This window comes from Prunus mume, linkage group LG3 (assembly GCF_029339155.1).
Source record: "Prunus mume cultivar Tortuosa linkage group LG3, ASM2933915v1, whole genome shotgun sequence".
Classification (NCBI taxonomy): Eukaryota; Viridiplantae; Streptophyta; class Magnoliopsida; order Rosales; family Rosaceae; genus Prunus; species Prunus mume.
In genome coordinates, this window is record NC_142700.1 from 5,717,910 (window position 1) to 5,731,628 (window position 13,719).

General features: G+C 36.7%; 3 protein-coding genes across 5 annotated transcripts; all 3 read left to right on the forward strand.

Moving 5' to 3' along the window:
- The first annotated feature begins 370 nt into the window (after positions 1-370).
- LOC103325241 (putative germin-like protein 2-3) lies at positions 371-1,341 on the forward strand. Its single transcript, XM_008227392.2, has 2 exons — positions 371-491; positions 633-1,341. The coding sequence occupies exons 1-2, from the start codon at positions 377-379 to the stop codon at positions 1,169-1,171; spliced, it is 654 nt and encodes a 217-aa protein (XP_008225614.1). The 5' UTR covers positions 371-376; the 3' UTR covers positions 1,172-1,341.
- A 3,049-nt stretch (positions 1,342-4,390) lies between these two features.
- LOC103325252 (uncharacterized) lies at positions 4,391-8,344 on the forward strand. 2 transcript variants are annotated; one of them, XM_089048026.1, is made up of 6 exons: positions 4,541-4,881; positions 5,088-5,165; positions 5,445-5,657; positions 5,988-6,136; positions 6,227-6,295; positions 6,393-8,344. In XM_089048026.1, exons 1-6 carry the CDS (start codon positions 4,681-4,683, stop codon positions 8,062-8,064), a joined length of 2,382 nt encoding a protein of 793 aa, XP_088904152.1. In that variant the 5' UTR covers positions 4,541-4,680; the 3' UTR covers positions 8,065-8,344. The 2 variants fall into 2 exon arrangements, with proteins under 2 accessions (XP_088904153.1, XP_088904152.1); XM_089048027.1 differs by lacking the exon at positions 5,088-5,165 and having other exon boundaries at positions 4,391-4,881.
- Positions 8,345-8,680: 336 nt separating this feature from the next.
- On the forward strand, positions 8,681-13,371 carry HDH (histidinol dehydrogenase). Of its 2 annotated transcripts, XM_008227393.2 has the most exons (15): positions 8,681-8,821; positions 8,982-9,099; positions 9,801-9,922; positions 10,040-10,092; positions 10,238-10,310; positions 10,387-10,488; positions 10,556-10,657; positions 10,765-10,836; positions 10,925-10,987; positions 11,061-11,102; positions 11,299-11,358; positions 11,489-11,599; positions 12,143-12,313; positions 12,515-12,605; positions 12,840-13,371. In XM_008227393.2, exons 2-15 carry the CDS (start codon positions 8,988-8,990, stop codon positions 13,121-13,123), a joined length of 1,458 nt encoding a protein of 485 aa, XP_008225615.2. In that variant the 5' UTR covers positions 8,681-8,821; positions 8,982-8,987; the 3' UTR covers positions 13,124-13,371. The 2 variants fall into 2 exon arrangements, with proteins under 2 accessions (XP_008225615.2, XP_008225616.2); XM_008227394.2 differs by lacking the exon at positions 8,681-8,821 and having other exon boundaries at positions 8,864-9,099.
- Positions 13,372-13,719: the final 348 nt, after the last annotated feature.

The window sequence follows — 13,719 nt, forward strand, 5'->3', positions numbered from 1 at the left end:
ATATGTATGCATGAAGAAATTCTAAATTCTAAATTCACATCACATTCACACAAGGAATAGAAAATTAAGAAAGGATTAATATCCTTGAACAAATTTTGGATTTAATGGATGTGCCTGTGCCTCCTTGTTAACATTTGGCTTTACCAGAACTTTCAATACTTTTCCACCGTCCGTAAAGCAAGGCCGGCAGCATTTTCTTTTATATGCTTGCTTGTTCTTCATTCAGAACCATCACCCAGTTCTTGCTTCTCTATAAATAAGAAAGTTCATACATCAATTGCTTCACATCTCTCTCTCTCTCTCTCTCTCACTACTTTCAAATTTTAATTTGCAATATATAACTTGATAATCTCATAGAAAAAGCTGAAAAATTAACATGGCAAACCAAATTCTTCTGTTGACTACTTTCCTAGCTATGACATGTGCTCTGGTCATTGCTTTTGAGCCTAGTCCTTTGCAAGATTTCTGTGTTGCTGACACTACTAGCTCAGGTTGGTGTCGAAAATTCAAAATTTTCGATTTATTTGGTATGCATTTTGAAAATATGTATCCTTCTTCTTCTTCCTATACTTAATCGTCCAATGACTTTAACTTTGTGTGTTTGTCTTGTCAATTAAATTTGTGCATCACAGTGACCAGAGTGAATGGGCTTCCCTGCTTGGACTCCAAGCTAGCACAGGCTGATCATTTCTTCTTCAGTGGACTTCACATCCCAGGCAACACCTCAAACCCTGTTGGTGGAAAAGTCACCCCAGTCAATGTGGTTCAAATTCCAGGACTCAACACCCTCGGCATCTCTCTGGCTCGCATCGACTATGCAAAATGGGGTGTTATCCCTCCCCACACTCATCCCCGGGCCACCGAGATTTTGACCGTCCTAGAAGGCAGCCTCTATGTTGGCTTTGTGACCTCAAACCCTGACAACAAGCTCATCTCAAAGGTCCTTTACAAGGGTGATGTGTTTGTGTTCCCTGTTGGGCTAGTTCACTTCCAGCAGAATGTGGGAAAAGGAAATGCCGTTTCACTCTCTTCTTTGAGCAGCCAAAACCCTGGAGTCAACACCATTGCCAATGCTGTTTTTGGAGCCAATCCTTCAATCTCAGATGATATTCTGGCCAAGTCCTTCCAGGTGGACAAAACCGTAATTAGCAGTCTTCAGGCAAAATTTTAGATGTTTTCCCTGGAAAACAGTTTCTCATATTTCATATCATCCCTCTGTTTATGCTTTGTGATTTGCATCTTGTGAGCTGAATTTGTAGAAGTAGAAGCGTGTATTAAAATCTCCATGAAAATCTGATGCTTTTCATTGGAATTTCTTCGTTAAAGTAGGAACACATTGTAATTTTTGTCTCAATCTTGATTCATATTTGAGTGGCCCTTGTGGAAGATGTCATTTGCTCACATGGGAATTTTCAGTTTCACAATAATTTGACTAACCAAACCTTATATCAGCTTGTTTGAGTGGTTTTCTATTTGTACTAAAAGGCATCGAAATTCGACATTTATTTTCGGAAGGTTACTTAATTCCCAAGTAAAAACATTGGATCCGTGGGTTTCCTAATTGGAATATGATTATTTCAAATTTTCTAGCTAGTTTCTTATTTTCGCATTAACTAAATCATATATTTACATGATGAAACAATTGACATGTTAAATTAGTAATCGACTGTAACTTTTAGCTCAAGTTGCCTGTAACTTTTAGTCAATCTTTCATTAAACAAGTAACATATACAAGACTTTCCTTATTTTACTTGATACGCAAGAATATTAAAATTACTAGGAAATCTAAGACTTTCCTAATCCTACTTGATACGCAAAAATTCTTAGATTGCAAGGAAATCTAAATGTATTAGGATTAGGATACAAGATAAGTTTATGAATAATACACAACGTTCAGCAGATTCAACTCTATATTGAATGACTAATCATATTAGTCCGATCATATAACGCATCAAGCTCACATGATCGATTCATAAACGAATGAAATAATTAAACATGGTTGGCTTAATTTCCTAATTGAAATAGGATTATTTAATCTTCCAAGCTAAAACATAAATAGGTTTAGGGTGGCAAAGCTCTGCTCTCATATTCAACTTCACAGCCAATATTATCTTTGAATATTGATCTTTCTCTGTTTGAGTAAATTAAAGCTTCAAGAAACTATTAATTGGTCATCAATTCAATGGTGTTCAAGTTGAGCTACCATCTTCGCATGTCCTCGTTCAAGAACCAAAACTCATCACAACAGACCACAGGCGCCACCTCCAATCTTGAAATCCGCACGAGGCAGAGGCTCCAATTCGAACTCCTAACTTACCAAAACGACGTCGCGTCCCACACTTTGCTCGATGACGTGGTCTCTCCATTGTTGACCACAAAGAGCCTCATTGTGCCTCCCCGCGTCATAGTGTCGCCCACACTGCGCCAGCTCTTCGTTCGCAATGCGCTCGCAAGTTTGAGTATCAACCACCGCGTGTGCGAGCGTGTCGGGCCGATGATAGAGAAGTATGTGATGCAAATAGCTGAGGCAGCCGAGGCTATTGGGATCAGAGAGTTTGGGGTGGTGGCTGAGATTGAGGTCATAAAAGTTGATATTTTTGATCAACAAGAAGTGTTGGGCAAGACAGTGTACTCAGCCTCTTTATCCGAGTTTGATCACTCTTCCTGTACATTAGAGTAGTGTAGAACATCGCTCTGTCAAGTGATTATTTTTCATCAATTAGGAGGATAATCAAAGTATATGTATTTGTGATGTTCGATAGTTAATTATTGTTAACTTTAAGGTGATGATATAATTTCGTTGTGAGTGTATTTGCATATTGTAACGATATCTTTAACAATAATATAATATTTTTTTGGTAAAAACAGTATCAAATTATTATCTTTTATTATTATATTATATTATATATATACGCACGATATTGGGGAAAGAGGATAATCAAACTAGGACCTCAAGTGTAGAGGTAAATGTTCTTAACCAAGAGAGCTACAAGCTACTTACATATTACTTATTATCAAAAGATGTTGTCTACAATTTAGAATGTACTGCCTAAAATGGAAAGAAACTAACAATCAAACCAAGGTGAGAAAAGTTTCAGTAGCCTCTCCCCCTTGGGGTTGGTGGCCTCCATCCCTCTACTACTCCCTTTCCTTCCCCTCCTCCACTCCCAGATCTTCCCCCCTCTCCTCCTTTTCCCTCTCGTTCCCTCAACCCCTATCCTCCCTAGGGCTTCTGTCAGCTTTTGGCGATTTTGGTGTTTGGGCATCTTGGTTGAGTTTGTTAGCTGCTTGGCTATCTTGGGGACAGTATGGTGGCAGATTGGCTTGTTTGTTTGTTTTTTTTGATTGTGTGTGTGTGTATGCTGAGGCCTTTGCCTGGTTTTTCCAGGCTTGTGGCTTTTATGCTTGAATTTCTTTGGCTATGTGTGGCTATGAGTGGAGGTATACTTTGTGCATTTCATGGTGTAATTTTTTTTTGATTTTTTTTTTGTTTTTTTGCCATTGTATTTGGATTAACTCTTTATGGTTATTGTGCTTCCATATTTAGATTAATCATTTGTGGTTATTGTGCTTAAGTATTTGTATTAACCATATGTGGTTATTTGTATTGATCATTATGGCTGATGACTCTTGAATTATGAATGCAATCTATCACATTTCTCTATAATAAGAACACAAACTAAATTCCATATACAGAACTCCAACATATGTATAGAGTTGTTTTATGGCAACTTTACATTAGATTCATGTTACTTAGAAGTGTCAAACAGACCGAGCTGACTCGAACATTGCACAAGTTCGACCCAATTAAGTAAGGCCTGACACTACACGGTCCGATTAACGTGGTTACTTCTCTTTCCCATCTCATAATATTGATTTGATTGTTATAATTTGAGTGTTTAATCAATATAATGGGCTAGTTTTATTTAAAAATAATTAGATGATTTAACCATTTTCAAATTTTTCATGTTTTTTTTTCGTATAGATGATCTTTAATGGTGGCGTATAAAGTATAGATGACTACCATCATCATACTATCTGTGTTGCGGGATGAGAATAAAAAAAGAAAAAGATAGCATTTCACTTTTGTTTAAAACAAATTTATACTGTTTTTGGTTTATATATATATATATATCTATATTTATATGATCCATTAAATAAATACTTGTAAAACCATGACTTTTCATGAAATATTTTTCTCTGTTTTTGTTTTCATCGATCAGTTCTTATTATATCAGCCAAAGCTGCAAAAACCCAAAAACAAAAACGAAAAAACCCAGTTTGGTACGTGCCAAACACACGTGCGAATGCGTCCCTGATCCTAACGGCTAGTAATTATAAATAAACGGCTATTTTTCTTTTTTCTTTTTGCGTCTACTTTCTCTCATTCACCTTCGCTCACCTTTCTACTTTTTCTTCCACTTTCTCTCTGATTTCTCCCACTTTCTCACCAATTCCCAGAAAACCCATAATAATATAAACAATCTCCCGGCAGGACAAACTACTGGTTTTCCTTGCCTCTACAAGAAGACGCTTTCTGCTCGATCAAGAAACGAGTCTGAACATTTTTCTCAATACTAAAAACACTTTCTTGGGGATTCAAGAAAAGGGTCTCAAGATTTTCTCGAGAAAATTGACTTTTTCCTGAGTAATTTTATAGATTTTCTCTCAAAGTAGGCAATGTGGACCAGAGACAAGAGTTTTCACACCAGAGGCTTCTCGACGCCGCCTCCGACATGGAAGTCAGGGCCGCCAAACCCTCCAATGGTGCCAATGTCGGAGAGAAAGAGAGTGTCGCCTTCAGACGGAGGCGATCTTTTTCATGTCATGCATAAAGTGCCTGTTGGCGATTCTCCGTACGTCAGAGCCAAACAAGTTCAGGTAAGCAAGTTTGAATTTTTATGGGTAAATTTGATTTTAGTAATTTGGCATTCAGTGTTCGTTTGGTTCTTTTTCAAGATTAGCCACTGTCTTCCTTTGTTGTTAATTGGTCTGTATGTTTTGGGATTTGTATCTTAAGCTGACTCAACTTATTTTTTATGGAAAGCAAGAACTTATTACCAATTCTGTTGATTACATTAATGCAGATTATCTTGGACCCATTTGTTTTGGGGAATTTGTTAAGACAAGGAAGAAGGAAATGGATTATGAAGTTTTGTTCTTGTGTGAGTAAATGGGCTGAGTTTTGTTCTTGTTAATACAAGCTGAGTTGATTGGTTGTCCTGTGAAATCACTGTTTAAATGGGCTGGGAAGTATTGGGTAAATGTATAACTCAAAGCATGTATAAGATTTAGTGATCACACTTTGGAGTTCTGATAAAAGTTACTAGAGTTGATCTTTAAAACTTAACCATTTGAATTTTTTTTGGTTAAAGCATGATTGGGGTTTTTTTTTTTCTTCACTGTTACATGTATTTTATCAATTTTCATTTCTTGAAATGCAGTTGATAGAAAAGGATCCAAGCAAAGCCATATCCCTCTTCTGGGCTGCTATAAATGCGGGGGATCGAGTTGATAGTGCCTTGAAAGACATGGCAATTGTGATGAAACAATTGAATCGATCGGAGGAGGCAATTGAAGCTATCAAATCTTTTCGTCATCTCTGCCCGCATGACTCTCAGGAATCTCTTAACAATGTGTTAGTTGAACTGTACAAGGTAAAAGCACCTCCATTTCTTCAACAAGTTACTTATATTTCATTAGCACTTTTATATGCTGCTTTAACTCCGTCACTGTAGGAGATATAAAAGTAGTCTACAAGTGATGTTCAGCACTTTTAGAAAGTTTAGAGCTCAAATCTGAGTACCTTTTTTTTTTCACACTATGTTGAGGTGACTAAGAGGCTAAGAGTGAATGATTAATATTATAGATGCATTTCTGAATATCTATCATGATAAAACATTTTCAGGTATATCAAACTTCTTTTTGTGTGTGTGTGTATGTTTATGCATTGCTCAGTTTTTTATTTACATTTACCGGTTTTGCAGAGGGCGGGGAGGATTGAAGAAGAGATTGAAATGCTTCAATCCAAATTGAAACACATTGACGAAGGTATAGCTTTTGGTGGAAGGAGGACAAAGACCGCAAGATCTCAGGGGAAAAAGGTTCAAATTACTGTTGAACAAGAGAGATCAAGGTGAATATCACAGCTTTCTCATTCTTCTAACTAATTTTACCACAAAGTTTTTGCGCATAATTAGATGACTTAGGTCCTTCATCAATGCAGAATACTAGGAAACTTGGCCTGGGCTTACTTGCAGCAAGGTAATTACAAAACTGCTGAAGAATATTACATGTAAGTTTTCTTGCATCCTTCTCTATATTCCTACATGTGAAACCATATTTTCTTATATATATATATATATATATGATTTATTCCATAAAAATCTCAGGAAATCTCTGTCATTGGAGCTGGATAAGAACAAGCAGTGCAATTTAGCAATCTGCTTGATGCACATGAACAGACTTGCAGAAGCAAAATCTCTGCTTCAAGTTGTAAGAGCTTCATCTGGAAATAAACCAATGGATGAATCTTATGCTAAGTCCTTTGAGCGTGCAATTCAGATGCTGACTGAACTAGAGGCAAAATCAGTTTTAAGACCAATTCAACTGGATGAAAACTGCTGCAAAGAAATTTCAAGATCTCCTATATCACCCATCAACAGAAACTCGAAACAAGTTAGTAGCTTGACAAACGAAGGTCAGCATTATGTTTCTGGATGCATGATCTCTAGAAGATGGGCAGATGGACATGAAGAAGAGACTGTATCTGTTAATAAGTGGAAGAAAGATTGTTATTTCAAAAACTCATGTGAGGGCAGGTCTAGTTTTTCCAGCAGAATGAAGGAAAATCAGGGTGGTATAGTTGGAACAGAAACAACTCCATATTCAAAAACATTCTTTTCTCCAGCTCCTGATATATGGAATCGAGAAGTTCTATTTACACAACCAAGAAGATCTTCACGGGGATTTAATGATGGACATCAGACTAGGGAAATATGGGGACGTGGTGTTGGCAGTTCAAATAAAAAACTTTCATTTCAGCCATGTTCAAGACCAGAAAACATGCGAGCACATGTTGTTCGAAGTCTCAATGAAGATTTGCTAGCTTCAACAACTGGAAAGTCAGAAGTGGCATTTCAAAACTCAGTATCTAGTATTACTTCACCAATTAGCAGAGATTTGAGGAAGAGGCCCCAAAAAGATGCAGCAGTACGATCTGTTTTGCAACCTATATCAAGTGGAAATTGGAAGTGTACTTCTCGGGCAAATGATGGCTGTTTCCAACTGAAAGATGAAGCTGTGGTGGTCAATTCTTCCCAGAATACTGTGAATGGAGACTGGAGAAGGACCAGTTGGGAAAATGGTGGTATGAAGAAATCTGCAGAACCACAAATGGTAGGTGAAGATGCAAAAGCACTAGAAATTTCCACTGATGGAGGTCAGAATCAGAGTTCTGATACAACTGTTTTAGGCAGCATGGAATGGAGGAATGCTTTTGTGGAAGACTGCTTTGGAGAGAACACTTCCAGCAAAGTAGATGATGTCCATCAACCTGTAGCAGAAAATCAAAAGTCGGCCCCTGATTTTTCAATGTACAGTAAGGGTAAGAAAAGTTGGGCAGATATGGTTGAAGAAGAAGAACAAGAATTGCTGAATGGAAGAACTGAGTATTTTGATAGTTGGAATACTGAAGATGGGTTTAACAATGAGAACCTGAATTGCAACATAACCCCTGAAAGTCCTTGTCTACAAAGTCAAATGAAAAGTTTGGGCCAAAAGCTTCAATCCACTGATCTTGTGGATGAATATGTATCTGGAAATGCTGCTTCATCAAGGAATTATACCGTGCGCCGTTCTTTGTGCTTTGGTCAGCAGCAGGAGCAAGAGTCAGTAGATTACATCAGTTCATCACCGGTTCCAAAGGAGGCTTTGAATTTTGAAGGCTCTGACTCTGTGGAGGCAAATGGGAAGGGTTCTATTTATGGAAAGAATTCGAGTTTCAGTAGGAGAAAAAGGTTGCAGAGTTTCCAGGATATAACTGAATTTCAAGACAGTCCATGAGCTTTGAATCAGTTACAGACAGAGAACAAAGTAGAAAAACTGCAGTGTTTGTTCATGCCAATTGATATACAGTATTATATAGTACTTGTTGGAGTATCTCTGTATGATTCAGTCTATTCTTTCCATCTCAGTGTGTCATTGTGGCTTCAAGCTTTGTTTGTATATCTCTCACATATTCATTTGTATATTGTAAAAAGGGTTTTTGATACAAAGTTGTACAACTACTAGTTTTTGCTTAGGAAGCCTTATAAGAATGACTCAATAACTTGTTGCTCCTTCAGTTACTCCTTTTTTTTTTTTCTCAAAAAAAAAAAAAAATCTGAACTCCTCCAGTTACTTTGTTGGTCGCCTTTAGACATACGAATGATTGATAGTTCGTGTATGAATGAAAAAATACACCCATCATTTGGGTAATTTTCTGTATTTGACCCATTTTTTAAAAAATAAATAATTCTTTTATCAAATTAAAGGAAAGAACTACAAAACTATTTCTAACACCTAAAAATTATGTTTGTACATTTTTTTTGGGGCTACAGAGGGTAATTTCGCTTCGGCTTTGGGTTAAATTCGTAATCAAAGCGGGTGAGGGAAAGTTTGGGCCGGTTAAACCGGCTTTGGATTTACCACTTCCAGCCCACAACTGGACAACAGAGGCCGAACACCCAAGCGCACACTCTGTGCTTAGCTAAGTAAAAGCAGTAGCTACCCATACGCTTCCAGTCAGTCACCGCCGTCGCGTTTACTTTCCACTTTGCAGGTAATCTTAACTTGTCCGACCTTTACTTCGCAATACCGTGCGCAAATTCAGAATGGTCAATTTTTCTCAACCGTTTCTCGCCAGCCAAACAATAGACAAAGAATGTTTTTCTTTTTCTTTTCGTGCATGTTTAATATTAATTGAGTTGGTCTGATTGAAGGCGGTGATGGACAGTCAGATTCTATGTTTTAATCGCAGCAGCAGTCATTGTTTTATCAAACGACAATATCATCCTCTAATCGCTGCGCCGAAAACTACAAATCTTTTTCTTCGACGAGGTATGAGGCCACCATTTGCTCGATTTCATGAATTGATTGGTTCATCTTTTTGATTGTGGTATCAAAATATAATGCTCAATTGAAAGAGTGAATTTTACTTAGTTTCTGCTAACCATCGAATATAATTCAATTGTTTTCAACATATATGTTAAATTTCAAGTAAACTGAATATATCCAAGCATTCCATCTGTATTGTATCAAGTTGGTATTTTTCGTATACATGTTTAAATTGTAAGGCCGTTTGGTATCTTTAACCTTTTCATCTGTACTATACATTAAGTTAGTACAGTGCTAATCAGTATAGGATTGACTTGAAATTTGGTGAAATCGTTGGCATGATTAGGATATGGTCAACAGTTGGATTGAAAAGTACGAATCCTCTATAAAGTTATTCAGATGTGTAAAGCTAATGAGTTTTAGATTTATGTCCGTTGACTCATCTATATTTGCGTTTGTGCAAATAAAATGTGCAAACTTGCCCAATAAAAGACGTTTTTATACTTAAAAGGTAAATTTATGTATAAATGCTGCTTGTCTGTCCATATATGCAAGTTATGCGGTAGATGATAGATGCTTATGTATGCAAGTTAACTCCTGTGGGGTAAGTAAGCTTTGGAATCTGTTTCCTGACCCAGAAATGTAATGCTATTTCTTATTTGTACTTGTTTTCCCTGATATTCTAAAGTTGACTGTTGGCTTAGGGTTTGCTTGTAAGGGAACAACTTGCTCAATGAAGTCTTACAGGTTGTCTGAACTATCTCCACTCGAGGTTGAAAGCCTGAAAGCTCGTCCTCGAATTGATTTTTCTTCCATTTTTAGCACGGTGAGCTTTTCTTTTGTTCCCAAATACTGACTGTTCTTTGAAAACCAGACATTTTTTTTGGGTATTTATATTCATAAATGAAGTAGCTCATGAATTATAGTAGCTGTACTTGGTTAGGTCAACCCAATAGTTGATGATGTTCGCAAAAGAGGTGATGCTGCGATCAAGGAGTATGTACTTCTTTGATTATTATTTTTAATTAATTTATTGATTTATTATTATCTATATTAATGAACATGTTTGTTTATGCAGCAATTTTACTAATAAAGTAATTTTTTTTATAAAAAAAATATGTTTATTTTTTCTCTCACACAGATATACTGCAAGATTTGACAAAGTAGAACTGGATAACATTGTTGTAGAAGTTTCTGAGCTTCCAGATCCAGAGGTATTGCTATTTAGGCATGTTTTCTAGATACAAGATATTTATTTATGTTTTCAATTCTGATATCTTCCTCATGCAGCTTGATGCAGCTATTAGAGAAGCATTTGATGTGGCATATGACAACATATATGCATTTCATTTTGCTCAGAAATCAGTTGAGAAAAGTGTTGAGAACATGAAGGTAAGCCTATATTGTAGCTTGCTTCTTCCTATATACACAGAGCCTTTACGTATCTTTAACCTCTTAGGGTGTCAAATGTAAACGGGTAGCGAGAAGCATCGGTTCTGTGGGTGTTTATGTTCCAGGAGGAACTGCAGTTTTACCTTCAACAGCTCTGATGCTTTCAGTTGTAAGTTGATCATATTTGTTGTAAAAGTTTCTCTGTGGTCTTTATCATGGTTATCGATTATTATGTTGCAATGATTTGATGGACTTCTGCTTTATCATGTGTACCAGCCTGCACAGATTGCTGGGTGTAAAACTGTTGTTCTTGCAACTCCCCCAAGTCAGGATGGCACCATATGCAAGGTACGTGCCAGGCATTCTTTACTTTGGATGGAATGCATTATGAGGGGATTCCTAAATTAGAGCTGATCATTTTTGTTTTGCCCTTCAGGAAGTACTATATTGTGCAAAGAAGGCTGGTGTAACTCACATCCTTAAAGCTGGTGGTGCTCAGGTTTATAAACACCGAAAGTATTCTTATATACTTCGTTACATACAGCAATCTGACAATATTTTTTGCTTTGCAGGCAATAGCTGCTATGGCTTGGGGTACCAAATCTTGCCCAAAGGTAACTTATGCAGATATTTGTGCTAAGGCCTTAAATTTGTTGCTAAGTTTTTAACTCGGGTTCTGAACCTCTGAGCATGATTTCTTTTGAATAAAAATAGAGGACCAAAGTTAGCTTAGCTAATATGTTGTAATTTTTCTTTCAAATTTCATGAAATAATTTTCTGTATCTAATTTTGTTTTCAAATAATTTGCAGGTTGAAAAAATTTTTGGCCCTGGAAATCAATATGTCACTGCTGCAAAAATGATTCTCCAGGTACACATTTTTACTATTAGAAGTTGTTTTCATAACTTTTGTTGAAGTTGAAAAATGGGAGTTATGGGAGATTTATTGTTTTTACCATCTTGATTTGACTTCCTACCCGCCTTTCTAATTTTCTTAACAGAACAGCGAAGCCATGGTTTCAATTGACATGCCTGCAGGCCCTTCAGAAGTTTTGGTCATTGCTGACAAACATGCCAGTCCTGTTCATATAGCTGCAGATTTGCTTTCTCAGGTACTTGCTTTTTCTGCAATGCTTCTTTAAGTTTGTGATTGATCACTTTCATAATGAAAGGTTCAGGCTGTTCTGTTATGGTTCATTTTTTCTGCTGTGACGTAATGGTAAAATCCAACGGTATTAAGTGTATCCTGCCTGAAGTGTTACAATATGACAGGTCTCGTTTAATTGTTTATATTAAAACCAATTCCACTATTCCTGCCTGTTAGATTCCACATTTAGAATTGAAATATAATCATATTAGGTACTTGTGATTCAGATGTCTTTGCTTGAAGTAAATACAATTTTGCACCTTTACTGTTTGGAATATTAATCAACTTCAGTTTACTGAACTGCTTCAAGCAAGAGTACTATGTATTAGTTTTCCCCTATAATTAGAAATCTAGCTTTTACTATAGAATATATGAATTTTAGTATAATAAGGCACATTTGTTATTTGTTGCAGAAATTTTAGTGCATTATATGAAATCTAAATGCTTGATAAAGTATTTGGGAATGCTTGTGGCCAACCTGATGTATGAGTAACTAATGCAATTTCAGGCTGAGCATGGCCCTGATAGTCAAGTTGTTCTTGTAATTGCTGGGGATGGTGTGGATTTTAAAGCTATAGAGGAGGAAATCAGTAAACAGTGCCAAAGCCTACCAAGGGGAGAGTTTGCCTCAAAAGCACTGAGCCACAGTTTCACAGTGTTTGCTCGTGATATGGTTGAGGTTTGTCCTTGCATCCTAATATGACATTCTATCACCAAAACATCATTGGAATCACAATGAGGAAAGGGTTTCTTTTCGTATTTTTATGAAGAAAATTATGTTAGAATGTGCAAGCGTACATGCATTCATTTTTGTTTACTTGTATGTTGTTTGAGAAGTTCTGCGTGATTCTGAAACTAGACATGATTGTGGCTGTTTCAGGCAGTCTATTTTTCAAACTTATACGCACCCGAGCATCTGATCATCAATGTCAAGGATGCAGAAAAATGGGAGAGTTTCATTGAGAATGCAGGTATAGTTACTCTTATACTGTTACTTGACAGTGTTGTCCTTTTCTTTCTTTCATTTTCCTTTTCCTTTTGCTGCTAACTTTGGCGATGATTGCGAATGTAGATTTTTTTTAGTGTCATGCCATTTATCACTAATTTGTTATTTACCTGTGCATTTTGCATGCATCACACTTTTTTCTTCCGGTCATCGAAATAAGATGATTAGATATCTGAACTTTGATATCTTTCTCCTGCAGGTTCTGTATTCTTAGGACAGTGGACACCAGAGAGTGTGGGAGATTATGCGAGTGGGACAAACCATGTCCTCCCAACATATGGCTATGCGAGGATGTATGGTGGTGTGTCTTTGGACTCCTTCCTTAAGTACATGACAGTGCAGTCTTTGACAGAGGAAGGTTTGCAAAAGCTTGGCCCGTACGTGGCAACCATGGCTGAAGTTGAGGGACTAGAGGCTCACAAGAGAGCTGTAACCCTTAGACTTAAGGATATCGAAGCTAGGCAGATTCCGAAAGTGAGGTGATTACCGCGCAACCTTTCCCAAATTTGTTCTCTTTGGTAGAATTGCCATTTTTGAGAACACGTACCAGCTAGCTAGTATTGAAATCTGCAAATGATGCAATTTTGATTGTTGTAATATATAAATTTGGCTTATTGTACTATATAAATTTGGTAAGCAAGCTGGTGGGTGGAATGGTGGGGACAAAATAGGGAATAAACTGGTGTTGTAGGTTGATAATGTTTATTGAATAATCATTTCTTTCTTTTGAAGCCATTGTCATTTCTTTCTTTTGAAGCCATTCGCATTTCTTTCTTTTATTTATTTTTAAATCTGATAAATGCAATAATAATGTTTTACAAAGCTTGGTAAATATGTTGCTACTGTTGTTGAGATCCAAAGCTGTTCACTTTTGGACTTACCAGTGGAATATATGGCATCACCATCGTAATTATTGCATCATTCTTATTTTCAATTGTTGATCATCATTACCAAAATCTTTTCATTCTTGTATGTATTTTTGGCTTCTGTACCTAATTCAAATTGCTCTGCTCTTCCTAATCCTAATCTCATTTCCAAACTTCCCTCACCATCATAGCTAACGTTTTCATGCTTTCTTT